The sequence below is a fragment of the Babylonia areolata genome, chromosome 31 (genome assembly GCF_041734735.1).
Source record: "Babylonia areolata isolate BAREFJ2019XMU chromosome 31, ASM4173473v1, whole genome shotgun sequence".
NCBI lineage: Eukaryota > Metazoa > Mollusca > Gastropoda > Neogastropoda > Buccinidae > Babylonia > Babylonia areolata.
In genome coordinates, this window is record NC_134906.1 from 16,502,655 (window position 1) to 16,524,396 (window position 21,742).

Sequence of the window (21,742 nt, forward strand, 5' to 3'; positions counted from 1 at the left end):
ACTGAATCTGTTTACATACCGAGCCAAGTTTGAAAGTATAAATGTACATTTATGTTCAAAGCACAAGTAAATGCATCAAAAAGGGAAAGATAATACACAGACACACACAACCAAACACAACCATGTACATATGCACGCACACAGAGAGGAAATTTGGTTTATTCGCAAATATTGAGTAAAAAAATAGTACAGTGTAAGATTTCCACAAAAAAGGAATTATAGGGCAAAAGGTGATTTTCATGCACACAAGTCTGGTTAAAAACTCCTTTTGAGTAAACTCAGATGCAAGGGAAAGATGTAAGAATACACATATAATGAGTGAATTCACAATCATATATACACAAATCCATAAAAATCATGAACTGATTTTGCCAGATTTGGAAATGATTTCATGTGCATTTACAGACAGTAAAATTGATTTTTTCGTATCGTATATTACACACGCACAAACAGACGTTGTGTCAATTCTGTACTGTTTGCACATTGTATAGAGTGTGCACTCAATTGTCTTCTTTGGATATCATGTTCAACACTTCTTGTTCACTATATTCAATTTGCAGAACAATTGCTTATTGCATTTAATGAAAAATACCACAAAATTGCACATTGTAGCCAAGGCGGACAGAGTGAACAAGGTTTTCCGAATGCCTTAATTTGCAGTGATGACTTTGCTGAAAGACTGCCTGAGTATTTTGGAATTTGTCAGTAAACACTTCAAATAATGACCTCGGATGCAGTTTGCTGAGCTCAACTGAGAAAGGGTGTTGGAGAAAAATGGTCAAAAACAGGACGAAGTTTGAAGAACTTTGTCAATGGCGGTTGGCCTATCATGTGAAGTGGGTTAAATGGAAGCCTGAACACCATGACTGACACGCATATCATCCGTGATTGTGAACAGCTGAAAAACATTTTACTACATTCATCTAAAAAATCTGCAGTTCCAGCTGTTTCCATTGACAACGTCCTGTTTGAAAATCAACGTAATGTTTGAAATAATTTAGTTATTTGGAGCTCCATTGGTTCTCTTTTGTTATTTGAACTTGTTGAGAGGTTACATTTTGTTAATTTTTATGATTGATTTTATTCTTATTCATTTTTACTACAAACTGAGGAGAGACGGAGGAAAAAAGAGTGAAGAGATGAGGCTGGGGTGGATGGGTGAGGGAAGGGGGGAATTTTTGTCTGAAACCACGTGTGGATAGACATTTAACAAAGTAACGAACAAAATGAACGAACGAACGAACACACACACACACACACACACACACACACACACACACACACACACACACGACATTTGACAGTCGATATTTTTGCTTATCAGGACAGCCCAACAAAATGAACATTCAACCAGGTTATTCACAGAATTGTCACATCTTTCTCTCTCTCTCTCCCTAAAAAAGAAAAAGAAAAATATATATATAACCTGCAAAACAGTTCAAGACATACTATCTTAACCACTATGCTCTTGAATAAGACCAGGCTTTGCTGAAGATGTGAGCACTTCTGCTTAATGTATCACCCTAGATTATTCCAAATCTTAAAAAAAAAACCGAAAAAACCCCCACAACAATTCAAAGTCCAGCAAAATACAAAGAAGAGACCACAAAGGGAAACAACACTGCAGAAGGGACACCAAGTGTTTACAATCTCACGATCTAATAGCTATCTATTAGCCAAAGCAAAACAGTACACACAGTACATCATAGACAACGGAAAAGAAAAAAAAATGTTAAGCTTGCTGGAATAACGAAAGGGGGATGGACCGGGAAGGCAAAAAAACAAAAAAAACCAAAAAAAAACCAAACAAACAACCCCCCCCCCCCCCAAAAAAAAAAAGAAAAAAAAAAATCAGCAACAACCCAACAACAACAAAACAAAACAATAGACAGAAGTGAAGGAAGAAATAAAGAGAGCAATAGAAAAGAGGACATCCACACCTGTATATTAATCTAGTGAGAGAGAGAGAGAGAGAGAGATACACGGAAGCAAAGAAAAACACCTTCAGGTATGTATCATCCAAAATCGATCAAACAAAACCCTGAATGTCTTGAGGGTGAAGACTGCAGAACAGATTGGTCACAACATTAAATGGATTTATGGTAAGATCCAATTGACAATTTCTTATTATTTGTGTGTGTGTGTGTGTGTGTGTGTGTGTGTGTGTGCGCGCGCGTTCTTTCTGTAATTTAACGTCTTTAACTTTGAGTGATATTAGACGTGTCATGTGTATGTGTGTGTGTGTGTGTGTGTGTGTGTGTGTGTGTGTGCAATCTGGGGTTGGAGATGGTGGTTAAAGGGGGGTATACAGAACAAAAAGGGGATAAACTAGAACAATGGAATCAACAATTATAATTGAGTGATATTAGACGTGTCGTGACATGTGTGTGTGTGTGTGTGTGTGTGTGTGTGTGTGTGTGTGTGTGTGCGCGCGTGCGTGCGTGTGTGCGTGATTTTTCAAATGTTTTGAAAAAAGCTGAGTTCATAGATTTTCTTTTTGCCTGTGTCAAATCAAATCTGCCAAGATGAAACGGTCACCATTGTGAACACGTGGTTTTTAATACCGTTAGTAACATCACAGATTTCTGGGAATCACATGCATTACCTTGAGTATCACTGTATCTTTTTCTTAAACCTACTTCCCCCTGATACTGAATTGTGCTGATAAATGAAATAGTGCTGGAGCAATTATAGGATACAATTGTTTCAATATTGTGTATTCCACCCACACAACTGTGGCGGGTTGGTGTTAAAATTTCCTATACTGTTGTTTGATATGTGCGGTGGAGTCTCCTCTCCAGAGAAGTGCTCATTTAATGATATCTTTGCATGTGAAAATCACAGTTCTCAGAAGTAACTGTACAACAGGTCAGTCTAAAATGATAACAAGAGAGGCAAGACCTTCAAGTCTCACTTGTGATGCGCACATTATCAGTCTCCTGCAAACTGCTAGAACACATTATTTGCCACCATCTGCATAAATTCTTCAAGGAACAAAACACCTTGACTCCCCTATACCATGGCTTCAGAGCGGGACATTTCTGTGAGACCCAGCTCTTAACCACCATGCATGACCTCTTCTCTTTCGACAAAGGCGCCCAAGTAGACCTGGCTATACTGGATTTCAGCAAGGCCTTTGACACCGTGCCACACATGAAACTGCTCCATAAGCTGTCCCACTATGGTGTCAGAGGCCCTATACATCGCTGGATCCAGAATTTCCTCACAAATCGCGTCCCGCAAGGTACAGTGCTCGGCCCTTTGCTGTTCTTAATTCATATAAATGACTGCTTACTGTACCGCCAGATAAGGACCTTCGCTGATCATCTTGCTCTCCAAGAAGACCTGAAACAACTTGAGAAATGAGCAAAAGACTGGGACATGCGCTTCAATGCAAAGACGTGTTATATCATCACCATCAAGAAGAAGACTGGCTTTTTCTACAATCTCTGTGGCGAAATACTACAGCAAGTCAGTACAAACCCCTATCTTGGAGTGATTATATCGGACAACCTAAAGTGGCACTCTCACGTCGCTAGGACCACCAAAAAAGACCACCGTCTCTCTTTCCTAAAACGAGTGGGTGAGGGGTCGGTGCCGGCTATACCATCTGACCAGTTCATGAAAGAACAAGAAAGAAACAAACGCCGCATCCAGGCCCGACGTTTTGCTGACTTTATTTCCAGCAATATTGTGGAGAGGTCAGCCAGAAAGAACAACAGAACGCTAGAAGTTCCAGAAACAAGAACAGAACAACTTAAGAACTCGTTCTTTATTAGAACAGCTGTCGACTGGAACAACCTGAACGACGACCAGCTGCTGACAAGGGTGCAGAACCACCATCACAATATCAGCAGCATGCAAGCTGTGTAAAAAAGTCAAAAGGAATCATGTTCTGTACTTGAATATTATGAAGCTTCAAAAAAGGTGCTCGAGCGGGACTGAACTATGCAAGTTACACTCGGAAGGAAGAAGATTTACCACAGAGGCCAAAACACATCTGATCATAAATATAAAAAAATACCATTTTAACTTATGTTTCCGACCTTTTATTTGAATACTCTGTTCGAAGTGATAACACCGTTCAAATCATGTTAGTCTGATTTATCTCGATTGAGTTTTTTTTTCTCTGAAGTCGCGGTAAAGGAAACATTGCCATCGCCTCAGACACCGCAACAATTTGCCGTTTTCTTCTGATCTGCGCTGACCGGCGTAGCCAGGCTCATCGAAAGTGAGTCAGCTTGGGTTGGGCATGTATCTCGTGTATTTGTTTTTTCTTCGTGTGTACGGGAAGGTGGGGGAGGGGGAGAGGTGCGTATGCTTAAACGCGCGCGCGCGCGCGTGTGTGTGTTTGTAGACGAGTGTGTGTGTGTGTGTGTGTGTGTGTGTGTGTGTGTGTGTTTGTAGATGTGTGTGTGTGTGTGTGTGTGTGTGTGTGTGTGTGTGTTTCTTTTTCCGTTTTTTTCCCCGGTCATTGAAGAAAGCCTGTTGTTGTGCTCTTTAAAAGAAAAAGAAAAAAAGAAAAGAAAAAAGACAATGAGGAAGTATAAAAAAAAAAAGAGAGGAAGAAAGAAACAAAAAATGAGATAACATGTGCTCCACGGACTTGCATGCATGTGTGGTCACAGTCAGCTCTGCCTTGGAGGTGCCGCCGATTCAATTTAGCTATATATATATATAATTATATACATACGTATATATATATATATATATATATATATAGAGAGAGAGAGAGAGAGAGAGAGAGAGAGAGAGAGATTCTTTTGGTTTACTCTTGTTTTTTCAGTATCCACTTAAAAACATTCACATGCTACAGTAAACATGTCGATAGTGTAGTTACTAAGCTGGTGTCATTATATGTATCCTGTCAAGAATTCTTTTTCTTTTTCTTTTAACTGCGAACAAGAAAAACGACGTCATGCCGTTTGTAAACACAAACAAACGTTCAGGCGACTGTGAAGAGCCCAACAAGAAGCAGGAACGAAGGGAGTATTTTGAGGTCAGTCCTATGTTTAGCCAGTTTGCTTTACTCAGAAATACATGCTATTTCAGGATAGGTGTTGAGATGTGTTTGGGGCTAGGAGCGATGCCGAAGGGAATCCTTTTGGGTCAGTCCCAAGATGACTCCATCATGTTTATCCAGTTTGGTTGGTTCGAGATACGTGTTATTTCAGGACAGCTGTTGAGACTGGGCAGGAGTGATGGGACAGTTATTTGGGGGTAGTCTCAAAACCGAATCCTTCAGCATTTTGAAATCAAGACAGCAGGACAATGTATTCATTCTGGGGATGTTTGAGAACAACTTACTTTGAAGCTCCCTCATTCTCACACTCAATTTGTCCCGCAATAACAAGAATTGACCCAACAGAAGCAAGTCAAAACTAAGGAAATCTCTCTGGGGATGCCCCAGTAAAACTCCCCAAAGCACCAATATTTCCACACTCAGTCCCAACCAGTATCCTGTAGTAATGGGATTTTCTTGAAAAAAAAAAAAGCAAATCAGAAATAAAATAACTGATGGAGTTGTTTAGCAACTAATCTCAGGAGATTGTCCTCAAACCAAAAACAACAAAAAAGAAAAAAAAAAAACAAAGAAAAAAACAACAACAAAAAAAACACTTGTGCATGTCTCGATATAGCACATGTTTCTGGAATGACGTGAAGTTGATGCTAAAACTGGTGATTATAGTAAGAAAGTACTGATTGAGTCGTTCTGGGATGACAGAAAATAACTCATCTTGAAATCCCTTTCTACGAAATCTCTATCCCCAGCCCTTATCATGCCCTGCAGTGATAAGGGCTGTTGAGGAAAGAAAAAGGAAAGAAACTCAAGACTGAATATATTAAGGGAGTCATTCTGGGGATGACCGAAAATAACTCCCCTTGAAACGCTTCCGTTAAATCCCAGTCCTGCCCGCATTTATAGGAATGTTTTGATGTTAAAAAAAATCAAGACTGAAAAAACAACAATGGAATCGTTCTGCGACTAACCCCAGAAGGCTCCCCCGAAGCCTATGATTTTTAACTCTTTCATGCGCGCATCCATCTTTTCTAAATACATATTCTTTTTTAATAAACGGTAGACTTGGTGCTAAGACTGGTGAACATAATATATAAAATAAGTATGGAGCCGTTCCCGTTCACCTCAAAGAACGTGACTTAAAAGGTAGTCGATAACAATAAAGTTTGCATTTGTAACCAACAGCTGTCCAATAAGGATGTTCCGACGCGTTTCAAGGCGTCTTAGAACCCTTTAACAAAACATTGTACTTGTCAGGAACTGGAACATTACCCACTATTCAGTGAAAATTGCTTGTGTCAAGTACAGTATGTAATAATGTTTAAAAAGGGCAATAACTTGGAATGCATAATTTGCTCACGTAAACCAGGTTACTGAATTATTGAAAACTCGCGTTATCTGAACTGCACTGAAGCTGTGTTTTCACTGAGGAAGAAGAAAATGGCACACACAATTGATGATGGAAATATATTATATCTTCAATTTAGTGGTTCTAATTCTGATAATGATTCTGTCAGAGGGAAGAAGAAAAGATATATGAAATGATATAATCAATAAAGAGCAAAACAAAAACATTTTATGGAGAAATGTTTACAATGCAAAACAGATAAAAAACAAACAAATTAAATCATAAAATAAATACATACACAAATACATAAGTATTTGAAAAAAAAGACAAAAATGACAAAAAACAAAACAACAACAAAAATCTTAAAAATTGGATCTGGTTTTTCTCTTTCAAACCACAGAACAGTTGCTGTAGCTTACAGCACAGCCTGTTCCGTATGCAGACAATAATGCTCACATGTAAAATCAGTTGGTAAAAACAGCTAAAAGTGTTGCAAGGGTTCAAATTAGTAAGAGAATCTACAGAATATATGCATCAGTCCCAATGCTCTGACACCTCCTTGAAACTGAAACTAATAGAAAGCTTTGTCAATACGTTGTTAATACCTCATGACCTTATAGTAAGACGCAGAACACAGGATAGCCTGAGGTGGCACAGTGTAACTGCAGAGACGACCATTCTCTTCACAACACAAGGAAAAGTCGCTCGCTTTGTTGCTGTGCACTGGCAGGTAGCATACACCCATCCCACACATGGGTACCCCGGAAAACACAACAGACAGTGATGACAGGGATATTGCCTACTGTCAGGAGGAATCTTTTCAAATCCAATCCCTGACGTGCGTGGTGTGACAGGCGTGGTGTCCAAACACACCCACAACCCTCAGGACGACCCAGGAAAACACCACAACTGACTGCTTCCCTTCGCCAAGTCTGTCACCTCAGCGTTCCACCAGCTAGGAATATTTGACACCTGATACAAAACTAATGTATAAGCACAGGAAGAGATTTCAGATTCAGTTCGCCTATCCCAACGATGATTACATGAGAAGGGTGACGTCACAACGTGGAGTGTTATTGACGTCAGCCTACCTCGAGAGAACTTCATCCCTGTGAATGACAATGCCCACAGGCGGTAAGCCAACATCGTCACACCATAGAAACAGGTCAACAACACGTCACTGGAGACGGACATGCATTAACTCTATTGCTGAAATTGATACAGCATGCCTGGGATAGGCTTCTGAAAGTTGAAAACAGCAACAATCTGGATGGATTTTCCAACGCTGTTCAAGAAGAATGGTAAAGCCATACAAGAAACTAGAGAAGTTCACATCCTTATCGATAACAAGAGCAACAGACATCGCTAGCTGTGTGTCACCCAAGACATTGCTACCTGTGTGTCACACGAGACATAGCTGGCAGTGTAGCTAGCTATGTGTCACAGCAGACACCGCTAGCTGTGTGTCACACAAGACACTGCTAGCTGTGTGTCACACAAGACATTGCTAGCTGCGTGTCACACAAGACATTGCTAGCTATGTGTCACACAAGACATTGCTAGCTGTGCGTCACATAAGACATAGCTGGCAGTGTAGCTAGCTATGTGTCACACCAGACATTGCTAGCTGTGTGTCACACAAGCCATTGTTAGCAGTATAGCTAGCAGAGTGTCACACCAGACATTGTTAGCTGTGTGTCACACAAGACATAGCTGGCAGTGTAGCTAGCTATGTGTCACACCAGACATCGCTAGCTGTGTGTCACACCAGACATAGCTAGCTGTGTGTCACACAAGACATTGCTAGCTGCGTGTCACACAAGACATTGCTAGCTGTGTGTCACACAAGACATTGCTAGCTGTGTGTCACATAAGACATAGCTGGCAGTGTAGCTAGCTATGTGTCACACCAGACATTGCTAGCTGTGTGTCACACAAGACATAGCTGGCAGTGTAGCTAGCTATGTGTCACACCAGACATCGCTAGCTGTGTGTCACACCAGACATAGCTAGCTGTGTGTCACACAAGACATCGCTAGCTGTGTGTCACACCAGACATCGCTAGCTGTGTGTCACACCAGACAAAGCAAGCTGTGTGTCACACAAGACATCGCTAGCTGTGTGTCACACCAGACATAGCAAGCTGTGTGTCACACAAGACATCGCTAGCTGTCTGTCACACCAGATATTGCTAGCAGTATAGCTAGCAGTGTGTCACACCAGATATAGCTAGCAGTGTATCACACAAGACATCGCTAGCTGTGTGTCACAGCAGATATCGCTAGCTGTGTGTTACATATGACATTGCTAGCTGTGTGTCACGCAAGTCATTGCTAGCAGTATAGCTAGCAGTGTGTCACAGCAGATAGCTAGCAGTGTGTCACACCGGACATCGCAAGCTGTGTGTCACACCAGACATCGCTAGCAGTGTGTCACACCAGACATAGCAAGCTGTGTGTCACACCAGACATAGCAAGCTGTGTGTCACACCAGACATCGCTAGCTGTGTGTCACGCCATACATCGCTAGCAGTATAGCTAGCAGTGTGTCACACCAGACATCCTAGCTGTGTGTCACACCAAACACAGCTAGCAGTATAGCTAACAGTGTCACACCAGACATCGCTAGCAGTGTGTCACACCAGACATAGCAAGCTGTGTGTCATACCAGACATAGCAAGCTGTGTGTCACACCAGACATCGCTAGCTGTGTGTCACGCCATACATCGCTAGCAGTATAGCTAGCAGTGTGTCACACCAGACATCCTAGCTGTGTGTCACACCAAATACAGCTAGCAGTATAGCTAACAGTGTGTCACATCAGACATAGCAAGCTGTGTATCACATCAGACATAGCTAGCTGTGTATCACATCAGACATAGCTAGCAGTATAGCTAGCGGTGTGTCACACCAAACTTCTCTAGCAGTGTGTCACACCAGACATCGCTAGCTGTGTGTCACTCCAAACATCGCTAGCTGTGTATAACACCAGACATTGCTACCGGTGTGCCAAAAAATTTCACGGAACTGTTGGGTTGTATTTATTTTATTTCACAATTGAGTTGTTCTTTGTGTTTTGGCTTAAATGAGTTTGATTCTTGGCGCATAGTTTTAATAAATACATAAACAAACACTGACTTAAATTTGTTAAACATTCATTCCTTTCATCAACTTGTAAGAGAGAGACAGAGACAGAGAGAGAGTGAAAGGGTTGTGGTGGTGGTAAAAATCAGACCGAGACCGAGTACACACATGACACTATGCAGTGTTAAATCATTTGTCCCAAATATTTTCTTTTCATATGTCCTGGGAAACTCTAAACACTGGTCCGTTTCCCTCTTTTCCATGTGACCCAATAACAGAAATAACCACAAACCCATCAGCGTTATTTTGACACAAACAATGTGTTTTCTGTAAACAAGTGAACAATCACAAGCAGTATCTGTCCTGTGTTCCTGCATCCTTCAGGCTCGGTAAGCAGACGATGAAATAGAATTGTTGCCATTAAAAACACAATTCTAGTTACACACAGAACATGCTCAATGGTCAGTTCTGGAACGCAACGTCAAACTGGCATGTTGTTGCACCCATTCCTGATTCAAATGATAAGGAACAGTGCCGCAGCGGGAAAAGAAAGGAGTGCTGGCATCATATAAAAAGAAACCTGATTGCTGACCAGGGCTTCACCCACATGTCTTTTTCAAACAGGAATTTAATTCTGGAATTATCTGCGAGGTAGGTCCCGAGATATTATCATGTCAGTGACATTACACTCTCCGCCATCCTTTTCTTTTCTGTCCAAACAGTGTCTACAGAAGACTCTTAAAGATGGATCTTGGCTAACAGTGTATTGTGCATGTCACATACCACATCGGAGGACTCTTTAAAGCCCAAAGTGTGTTCAAAGACGAGTACAGTCAATTTTCATGCAGTCTGAATTGTCATCTTTTTGTCCCAGGTGGATTCTTTACAGGCACACGCAGTGTGTCTTTAACTGTTCATACAACACGACCAGAGTTTGTTCATAAATTGGGACAACACAAGAGGCATCAAGAAGTTTTCAAAATCTTCTCACCAAAATGTGGTATTTTACTGGTATAAGCAGAGATCATCATGCGAGGATGTGTTGGCCACAAACTATAAACATTACGTCCGTGTCAATGAATATTGCTCATAGCAAAAGGTCCTTTCTGATAGCTTATCGATGAAAATCCTATTGACCAATAATGGAATCCTGTTGGACCAATCTTATCAGCTCACCTGAGTCACACCTACAAAATTCATCATTCTTAACCGATTCAGTGGCATTCATCGCGATCTTCATACAGCGGAAATCAGCGTGCTCACTGGCAACACCCCGCTGTTCAACAACGCCCATGGATACAAAGACGGCAGCAAAACAATTTCTCTTGTTTATCAGCCAGTCATACTATGGTGCCACTGAGTCCCAGACGAGGGCGAGACACTAAGGTATCCGAGCTGTTGGTGAGGTCCATGTCGGCCATAGGAAGGTCCAGAGAGTCCGGAGTGCTGGCATCAAACTCAGTGCTCCGTTCCAAAGGATGGTTGGTTGAGGTGACTGCTTGCAGAGACTGGGGCTGGAAGTGAGAAGTGTGGGCAGGGGTTGAGGACTTGGGCTCAGGCTCACTATCATCACTGTCGTAGTAAATGACTGGGATCTGCCCACAGGGAATGTTAGTACACACCATACACTGACATGCCAACAGGTACACGATGCATGCAGATAAACATAGGAACAAAGCATGCATACGCATGCTCGGCAAATAAGCAATCATGAGCGCTCGCATACATATGCACATTCTGTCTGTCTGTCTGTCTCTCACGCACACACACACACACACACACACACACACACACACACACACACACACACACACACACACTTGCGCGCCCGCAGGCACAAGGAGACTGAAACCAATGACAATAAAACTCACGGCTATTGGTGGATAACATTACAGGGAAGACGACTGATAGCCTCTGGAAAATGTGATAACGGTTTTAAAGCTCAAGGCGTGTTCTCCAAGAATTGAATTTTTTCTGTTTATTTTGTGGTAACAGAAATTCAAAAAATTATTCCCTGCAATGGCGGTGTATCCATCCCTGCTCCTCAGTTTGTCTTCAGTGCATGCAAACCTCAAAGTGGAAATGTTGTCACGAAAGGAAATCAGCACTGGTGTCTGTCATGTGAGGAAAAAACCACTGGCAGAAAGATCAGATATGCAAGGGTGATTTCTTGATCAATCAAATCTCAAAATGTCTTTTACAAATGTCAACAGAGAAATAAATTTATGCGCTGGTGATAAATAACTGACACTGCGACCTGTTAGGACCCACCCTGTTCCCTGAGAGGGGTGGTGTTGATGAACAACCGCCACCACCAACACCACCACCTCCACCACTAGCATCTCTCCGTGAAGCATCTGTCTGTTTGTCCAGCAGGCCCGTGCTGTCACGTGACGTTGTCTTGCTGACCCCTGTGGGTTCATGTTCGTTGTTGGGGGCACCGGTGGGCTCCTGCCGCTTGTGCAGCTTCTGGTCCTGCAGCAGCTTGCGTTCGTCCGTCAGGGGGGACGGCTGGGGGGACAGCGAACTGGGTCGGATCAAATATCTGTAAACACGGACGCTAGAATAATAACAGCGAATGCCTTACTTATATGATGAAATATCATAATTTTTGTTTGCTATTTCCCCAAGAAATAACTAAATACTTTCTCTCACACTATCCAAACCACATCGCCAAACTACAAACAACGAATACATAAAGCACATAACTTGAAACAAGAACATATCTCCGTGCGTAACGTATTTTACGTAAACAATAGCTCGGACATTATGACATTGTCCACACATTCATTTTTTTAACAAAATACTTCGACTCATAAACGAACAGCTTCATACCAGTATTTCTTCAATAGTCCTTTTTTTGTCACTGCCAATACAATCGTATGCACTTGCTCTTAATATTTCATTTTGATTTTGTTTGCAATACACAGTGCGAATGTTTATGAATATATTTCCTGGTTCTCCTGTGTAGTATGTGCCGGCTCGTCAAACAGAACCAGCTATTCCCATAAACACTGCGCGCACTCCCACACTGCTGCAAGACTGATCCTTTCCTGTTCAAGCGCATTCTCATTCTCTTCGATCCAATTTTATTTTTCTTTCTTTATTCATTTTATAATCATTTTTGTTTATTTATGCTTATTTATTTAAATCACCACATCCTCATTTTTTTTTTAATAAACTTTTGAACATTCTTATTTTCTTTTATCTCTGCAGTTTAAAAAAATCCAAGCATCCCCATCCACATAATCTTCTTCAGCGAATTCAAAAACTTCAAAACAATGCTGCCCGTCTGACTCTCTGTCTCATGTACTGATCACATTTCTCACCGCCTCATACATATCCGGGCGCACACGTATTCCTTTCCTAGCACACGAATAAAGAAAGAGAACACTCACATAATGTCTCCCAACTCCAGCTTCAGATCGTAGCCTGGATTGATGACGGTGTATGAGATAGTGTTCCTCTTTAGACTCGTATCACCTGCACATAGACTTGCAAACATTACTAAGCAATAAAAATAGCTCAATTTTGTAACTTTCAAAATTAGTATAAGATATGAATACTATCGACAGTTGCAAAATCGAATGGGAAAGAAATGATCACTGAAAGGGAAACTCAGTTGAAGTAATATTACACTGAACAGTTTGAAAAAAAAAGAGAGAAGCACCGATATGGTGATGTGCTGTTGTCACTATGAACACAAAGAGTGGGGGTACTCACTGTAGCATTTCCTTAAAAGAGGAACGCTGTCAATAATGTACCAGTAATGAGGTTACACCAAGTACACCAGCAGCCTGCCAATTAAAAAAAAAGTAATTCAACTATTAATAACATCACTGATTACTGATGAATTACGTCACAAACGAATAATGTTGCAACGGCTCGTATTACTTATTCATATGCACATTTGTATTTGTATTACTGTTTTTGTCACAACAGATTTCTCTGTGTGAAATTCGGGCTGCTCTCCTCAGGAAGAGCGCGTCGCTACACTGACAGCGCCACCCATTTTTTTGTATTTTTTTCTGCCTGCAATTTTACTTGTTTTCCTATCGAAGTGGATTTTTCTAAATTTTTGCCAGGGACAACCCTTTTGTTGCCGTGGATTCTTTTACGTGCGCTAATTGTATGCTGCACACGGGACCTCGGTTTATCGTCTCATCCGAGTGACTAGCGTCCAGAGAACCACTCGAGGTCCAGCGGAGGGGAAGAAAATACTGGCAATATAAATCATAACATATATGTCAGACCATAATAAATTCCCAAAACTAAACTATTTTCTCCAGATCGAAGCCCAAAGCTACACTATTTTTTTTTCCACAGAACTATGCTATTTTCCGAGAGCTATGCTCACAGCTATGATATTTTCCCACAACTGTGTTATATTTTCCCATAGCTATGCCTGGAGCTACGCTATTTTCCCAGACTATGTGTGGAGCTATGCTATTTTCCCCAGAGGTATGCCCAGAGCTATGCTATTTTCCCAAGAGGTATGCCCAGAGCTATACTATTCCCCTAGAGGTATGCTATTTTCCCAGAGCTATTCTCACATGCTATTTTCCCAGAGCTGTGTCATTTTCCCCATAACTATGCCTGGAGATACGCCTCCACAGGTATGCCCAGAGCTATGCTATTTTCCCCAGAGCTATGCCCACAGCTATGCTATTTTCCCCAGAGCTATGCTATTTTCCCCACAGGAATGCCCAGAGCTATGCTATTTTTCCCAGAGCTATGCTATTTCCCCCAGAGGAATGCCCAGAGCTATGCTATTTTTCCCAGAGCTATGCTATTTCCCCCAGAGGAATGCCCAGAGCTATGCTATTTTCCTCAGAGGAATACCCAGAGGTATGCTATTTTTCCCAGAGGTATGCCCAGAGCTATGCTATTTTCCCCAGAGGTATGCTCAGAGCTATGCTATTTTTCCAAGAGCTATACCCAGAGCTATGCTAATTTCCACAGAGGTATGGTCTGTGAGGTGTGGGGACAGCTGACTGACCACCACAGTAATCCTCCAGTGGCAGCCCCAGGTTCTGCATGCGGCACTTGACCATCTGCATGATTTCGTGCTGTTCAGGGGTCATGGTGCTGACCCCCGTATTCTCCTCTCCTGTGGCCACGGACAGCTGTGGAGAAACACCATTAATGAAATGAAATACAGTGTGTGTGTGTGTGTGTGTGTGTGTGTGTGTGTGTGTGTGTGTGTGTGTGTGTGTGTGTTCTGTGGAACTCTGCAGTCTCTCTCTCTCTCTCTCTCTCTCTCTCAAACCCAGTGAACACTTGTGTTGACAGACTTGTCCTGATTTGGAAATTCGTTGCTCTCTCATCTGATAAAATCAATCCAAACTTTTATTTGACTACAGCAAGTCACCAGTCATGGCGGTTGATTCAGAGATTTACCGTTGTGCAGTAGGTACTTTTGCTGGAATTTTCATCAAAATATGGCAAGGAAAATGAATGAACATGCGAGTAGATCCCGTGGCTGTGAACCGCTTGCTGGCCGTGTATACAGTGGGCGCAAACATCGCAGTGTTCAGTTTGTGGCTCACCCTGCAGACGGTGCTCATGTTTTGTGTCCCCTTTTGTGTTCATATGACAGTGTGTGGAGACGTGTTCGGAGCGAGCCCCAGTATACAGAATGGATGACTTTCTCATTTCTGCTGATCATGCTAAGTGTCAATGCCAAAACTCCTACCTTAATTTCCGTGTGTCTCCCTCTTCCAACGCTAACATTTTTCTAGTGATTGCTAATATTCTTTTTGACTTTTGACGGATACAATTTCCATGATTATTGTCTGCATAATTTGCATGATAATATGATGCGACGGTGCACTGCTACACCTTCATGTGAGAGAGACCCACACGATCTAAACACGAGAACACCCCCTCCCCCTCCCGCAGATGGAGACCTCCGGCATAAGATGTCTTTACTCCAAAGCAGCCAAAGGCCGTTACGGCACCCAACAACAAGAATCCTCAAGGTAGTAACTTGACAAGACAAACAAGATTGTCAGAATTGTTTACCGAGAGCGGGAGATGGTGATGAACAGTCCGGAGCTAAGTTACTGTTTTATTCAGGCAGCAACGTCTTACAGAGAAACTTACGACGGGTACAGAAAATGAATGTACTCTTCAGCGTTGTTTTGGCCATGCTGGCTCCTTGAACATATCATTCAAAAGGAAAGTTTTCTCATCTCTTATCAGTTTCTTGGACAACTGTCACTGCAGGCTTCGATCGTGACAGAGAATTGGAACGTCTCATAATTTGGACAGACTCTTGATATAAGTAGACAGACTCTTGACATAAGTTGGACAGACTCCTGGCATAATTTAGACGTTCCCAGTACAGGTGACAATCCAGATTTTTCTCCACTCTAGGCAATAAGATTGATCAGATTGTTAATGAATACATCATGATAGCTGGAGACTGGAATGTTGTGCTTGATATGAAATTAGACGCTAGAAACTATCAAAGTACTACTAACCGAAAAAGATCACGAAAAAAAGATACAGGACCTGATGGTAGAACATGAACTAGTTGATGCTTTAGACATATATTTCCAACAAAGAAAATATTCATGGAGAAAACTTAACAGTATAAAGCAATGACGCTTAGATTATTTTTTTGTCTCTGGTAATTTGCTTTCAGATGTAACTGGTACTGATATTGGAATAATCTACCGTTCTGATCACTCTGTTGTTGATTTACTTCTAAAAAAGAGATGCTATGAAAATAGACAGGCAGTTCTGGAAATTTGACAACTCTCTGTTGAGGGACAAAAAGTTTGTAGAAGAAATAAAAAGTTACTTTGAATTTGAAAAAAGAATATGCCTTGCCTGTCTATGATTTTCATAATATTGATCGTAGTGCTAATGGTGAGCTTTAGTTTTGTATTCCTGATCAATTGATTTTTTTTTAATGTTGTTAATGGAAATAGTCAATGAAACTGAGTTATAAGAATGTAAAACAAAACAGTTGAATGGAAATTTCAACGAAAGCACTATCATAATATCTAGGAATTTGAATTGGTGAATGTACAATTACAAGAACTAAGAAAAAAAATCAAGGTATGATGGCTAGGTCAAGAATCAGGTGGGCGCAGGATGGAGAAAAGCCCAGTAAATATTTTTGCAATCCAGACATTCGTAAATTTGTTGATAAGACTGAGTTTTCCAGAGTGAGAGTGGCGATGTGGTTGTTGATCCAGATGAGATTTGGTCTGAAGTTCAGGGTTTTTATCAGAAGTTGTATTCTGAAATAAATGTTGTTGATGCTGACTTGAACACATTGTTGCATGATGTTGATAAGTTGTCATATTAAGACAGTGTTTTATTTGACATATAATGAAATATGTCAGGCACTTAAAAACATGAATAACAACAAAAGTCCTGGATCGGATCGATTCACTGTGGAATTAAGTTCTTTATTAGAGATCTGGGGGGTTTCCTAACAAGATCTATAAATGATGGCTTTAGGAAACATTATGTCAGTTACTCAGGAACAAGGATGAAAAAAACAAAACAGTATTAAAACACAAATGGCGACACATTTCATTATTAAACAGCTTATTAAATTGCTTTGGCATCTGATGTGTGGTTCGTCCGTCGGGATCGACGAGGACCATCCAGTCATCCTGGGGGTGGGTGGGTTGGGCTCTGTGGGTGCGCAGATAACTGATCAGGCCAATCAGCGCCCGGAAGGTTCTGACGCAGTGTGGACAGGGGATGGTGGCGGCTGTCGGAGACTTGCTGGCACTGCTTTTCCTGGCCTGTCTGCGTTGCTCTGCTGCAGCGATTCTGTTGGCCTCACAGGATTTGGCGCCTTTGTGGACAGCTGAACGCCACTTTGGTCTGTCCATTGCATTCAGCTCCCATGTGTCGTGGCTGATGTTGAAGGCCTTCAGAGAAGCTTTCAGAGTGTCTTTGAAGCGCTTCTTTTGGCCTCCATGGGAGCGCTTGCCATGTTGGAGTTCGTCGTACAGCAGTTTCTTGGGGAGCCGGTGGTCTGGCATGCGAAGTACATGGCCTGCCCAACGCAGCTGGGCCTGCATCAAGATGGTGTAGATGCTGGGCAAGTTTGCACGAGTGAGCACCTCTGTGTCAGGGATCTTCTCTTGCCACTTTACGCCGAGAAGTTTTCTGAGGCTGGTGGTGTGGAAGTTGTTCAGCTTTTTGGCGTGGCGTTTGTAGACCGTCGATGATTCACATCCATAGAGCAGTGTGGTGAGAACTATGGCCTTGTATACTTTGAGCTTCGTCTCCAGGGTGATGCCTCTCCTGTTCCAAACGTTCTTATGGAGTCTGCCGAAGGCAGCGCTGGCTTTGGCGAGTCTGGCATTCACCTCGTCGTCGATGACATCGGTGCGAGAGAGTGTACTGCCCAGGTATGTGAACTTGTCCACCGCGTTCAGTCGTTGCCCGTTGATGAAGATGTTTGGTTCAACGTAAGGCTTTCCTGGAGCTGGCTGGTGCATCACCTCAGTCTTCTTCGTGCTGATTGTGAGGCCAAAGTTGTCACAGGCAGCAGAGAACTTGTCGACACTGTGTTGCATGTGAGCTTCGGAGGCAGCGTTGAGAGCGCAGTCGTCAGCAAACAGGAAGTCGTTGACGGTGTCTGTCCTCACCTTGGTTTTTGCTTGAAGCCTCCTGAGGTTAAAGAGTGAGCCATCTGTGCAGTACCTGATGCCAATGCCTACGTCAGCATCTCAGAAGGCATCTGTCAGCATGGCTGAAAACATGAGACTGAACAGGGTGGGGGCAAGAACACACCCTTGCTTGACTCCGTTGGAGACAGGGAATGGTTCTGAAGTCTCTCCGTTGTCTTGGACTCGGGCTAGCATCCCATCGTGTAGTTGCCGTATGATGGTGATGAACTTTCTGGGACACCCGTACTTCGCCATGATTCTCCAAAGGCCATCTCTGCTAACAGTATCGAAGGCCTTGGTCAGATCGACATAGGTGGAGTAAAGGTCGGCGTTCTGTTCCTGACACTTCTCCTGGAGCTGCCTGGCAGCAAACACCATGTCGATAGTCCCGCGTTCTTTCCGGAAGCTACACTGGCTCTCTGGTAGGAGACCTTGCTCAAGGTGCGCTATGAGACGGTTGAGTAGCACTCTGGCCAGAGTCTTGCCTGCGACGGACAGCAGGGATATTCCACGATGGTTGTCACAGGCCTGACGATTTCCTTTGCGCTTGTACAGGTGTATGATGAAAACGTCTTTGAAGTCCTGTGGAACTGCCTCATGCTGCCAGATGAGTTGGAACAGCTGATGAAGCTTCTCAGTCAGCGCCATACCACCTTCTTTGTAGACCTCAGCTGGAATGGAGTCTGAGCCAGGGGCTTTGCCATTGGATAGCAGACGGATAGCTTTCTGGGTCTCCTCCAAAGTTGGAATGGCATCCAATGACTCACTGACTGGCACCTGGGGGAGTCGGTCAATGGCTTCATCATTGATGGTGGAGGGGCGGTTCAGTACGCTGTCAAAGTGGTCAGCCCATCTCTCAAGGATCCCGTCCTTGTCAGTGATCAGGGTAGAACCATCAGCACTGAGGAGTGGAGCAGATCCGGAGGTGGTGGGACCGTAGACTTCTTTCAGGCCATTATAGAAGTTCTTCATGTCATTCCTGTCTGCAAAGCCCTGGATCTCATCAGCTTTGTTGCTCAACCAGGAATCCTGCAGCTACCGCAGCTTCAGCTGGATGGTGCTGCGTGCGCTCTTCAGTATGTCTTTCTTTGACTGTGACTTGGGATCTTCAATGTGGGCTCTGTAGGCTTGGTGTTTGTCTTCTAGCAGCTGCTTGATCTCAGTGCAGTTCTCATCAAACCAGTCTTTGTGCTTCCTGACAGAAGGCCCCAGGCACTCCATGGCAGTGCGCCCCATGCTGCCTCCACATTCTGGTTGTCCAGCACGGTGGACTCAAGGCGTTCCTCCAGGGTGTCAGCAAAGCTCTGCTTGATGTTGCCTAGCTCTAGCTTGTTGACATTCAGGCGTTTGAGTGCTTTCATGCCTTGAGGCCGTCTCTTGGGCTGGATGCGGAGGTTGAGCTTGGAGACGATAAGGCGGTTGTCTGTCCAGCACTCGGCGCCGCACATGGCCCTCGTGACTCGTACGTCCTGCCTGTTCCTCTTCCTGACGATGACAAAGTCGATGAGATGCCAATGCCCAGAGCGAGGATGCATCCATGACGTCCTGTTACGGGTAGGGAGGCAGAAGATGGTGTTTGTGATAAGAAGGTCGTGCTTGGCACATGTCTGGAGAAGTAGATGGCCATTGCTGTTACAGTTACCAACCCCATGCTTCCCAATCACGCCTTCCCAGGAGGTGCTGTCACAACCAACTCTCGCGTTAAAGTCACCAAGAATGATGAGCTTGTCTGCGTTGGGAACAGTGGTGATGACAGCGTTCAGGTCCTTGTAGAACTTGTCCTTGATCTCATCCGGGTTTTAATGGTGGGCGCGTAGGCGCTGACAATGATGGTAAACTTCTTCCCATTACATATAGGGAGTTTCATCGTCATCAGGCGATCGTTCGCTCCTTTCGGGGGGCCAGCCAGCTTGCCAACTAGGGTTGTCTTCACTGCAAAGCCAACTCCAGCCTCACGTCTCTCTTCAGGTCCGCGACCACTCCAAAAGAAGGTGTAGCCTGCGCCTCGCTCACAGAGTTCGCCTTCTTCTGCCAGTCTGGTCTCACTTAAGGCAGCGATGTAGATGTACCTGGCTAATTCACTCGCAATGAGTGCTGTACGTCTCTGATACAAACCGTATGAAGACGGTTCTGCCTAATTAATAACAATAATGTGTATAGGGGGTGTAATTTTTGTAATGCCTGGTCCCTTGGTGTAAAATTTGACCAAAGACAATGTGTTGTATCTTTTTTGCTGTGATTTGGCTGTCACGGTCGAACTCGACAAAAACATTCTCAGTGTCAGTTTAAAGGGTTAAGTGATACATAAGGCATTAAAGGCGCTTGAAATCAGCTCAGCTGACTTGCGCAGTAGTGCTGCGAGCCGCGATTGGTCAGAGCTACCACGTGGCGGCAGGATTAAGTGCTGCGAGCCGTGATTGGTCAGAGCTACCACGTGGCGGCAGGATTAAGTGCTGCGAGCCGTGATTGATCAGAGCTACCACGTGGCGGCAGGATTAAGTGCTGCGAGCCGTGATTGATCAGAGCTATCACGTGGCGTCAGGATTAAGTGCTGCGAGCTGCGATTGGTCAGAGCTACCACGTGGCGGCAGGATTAAGTGCTGGGAGCCGTGATTGATCAGAGCTACCACGTGGCGGCAGGATTAAGTGCTGGGAGCCGTGATTGATCAGAGCTACCACGTGGCGGCAGGATTAAGTGCTGCGAGCCGTGATTGATCAGAGCTACCACGTGGCGGCAGGATTAAGAGACGCGGTCGACAAGTCAGTCTCGCAGGGCACGTGCGAGATGAATCAGCGGTGTGCTGAGTTCAGGGGCGTTCAATGCCTTTGTGTGACAGGCCTGTTTGGTCTGGGCTGTTCATTGAAATCTGTTGAGGTGTGTGCTATTGCATCCCTGAGCTATCCATTTTGCTACATAAACAGCACGAATGTCGTGCTCATGTGTATTATGTGAAGTTTGTGCTATGTGAGTATTTTGTTGATAATATCATGACATAGTTACAAAGTTCGTACCTTTCTCTTAATGCAAAGTAAACAATTCGTCAATATTTTGTCCAATTAAATATGTGAACATATATTGAGAAAAGAAAAAGTCATACTTATTTTTGTGTGTCATCTTTGCCACTTTTGCTCAGTCGAGCAGAGCTTTTGTGCATCTATGTGTGGTAATCAGACATTGCCATTTCTGTCAGCTTATCTTTTGAACCATTTTCCAAGTTCAAATATATCTTCTTTTTTAATTTTTATTCATTTATTAAATTTCTTGGAAAAGATAAATTGATGAATTTATTTATTTACTGGAAACGTTACCCGCCAATTTGGCCATTGGCACGTTGTCTGAGGGGGTACACATGGACATGCAAGGGCAGGCGATGCTTTTGCTGGGCACTAATTTATGTGCAAGTCTGCCGTGCAGGTTTCCGTTTCCAGTGCCAGAGTTCATTGCTTCTGCTCTCCCTTCTGTTTGGAGAGGTCAGCGCGGTGAATGTGCCAGTGAATGTGCCAGTGATCGGGATACTGCGCTATATAAGCCTTCATTTTACTTTGTTATTATTCACTGAACGCCAGCCCCAATAAGCCTTCATTTTACGTTGTTATTATTCACTGAACGCCAGCCCCAATAAGGCTTCATTTTACTTTGTTATTA

At 43.3% G+C, this 21,742-nt stretch overlaps 1 protein-coding gene across 1 annotated transcript in view; it reads right to left on the reverse strand.

Moving 5' to 3' along the window:
- Positions 1 to 9,284: 9,284 nt before the first annotated feature.
- The window catches only part of LOC143276251 (potassium channel subfamily T member 2-like), a 288,909-nt gene continuing 276,451 nt past the window's right edge, over positions 9,285 to 21,742 (reverse strand). Inside the window, exons 26-29 of the mRNA XM_076580729.1 lie at positions 14,451 to 14,577; positions 12,850 to 12,934; positions 11,723 to 11,996; positions 9,285 to 11,046 (exon numbers count right to left, since the gene is read on the reverse strand). Coding sequence (XP_076436844.1) covers positions 10,792 to 11,046; positions 11,723 to 11,996; positions 12,850 to 12,934; positions 14,451 to 14,577 — 741 coding nt within the window. The 3' untranslated portion in view covers positions 9,285 to 10,791. The remainder of the gene's footprint in view (positions 11,047 to 11,722; positions 11,997 to 12,849; positions 12,935 to 14,450; positions 14,578 to 21,742) is intronic.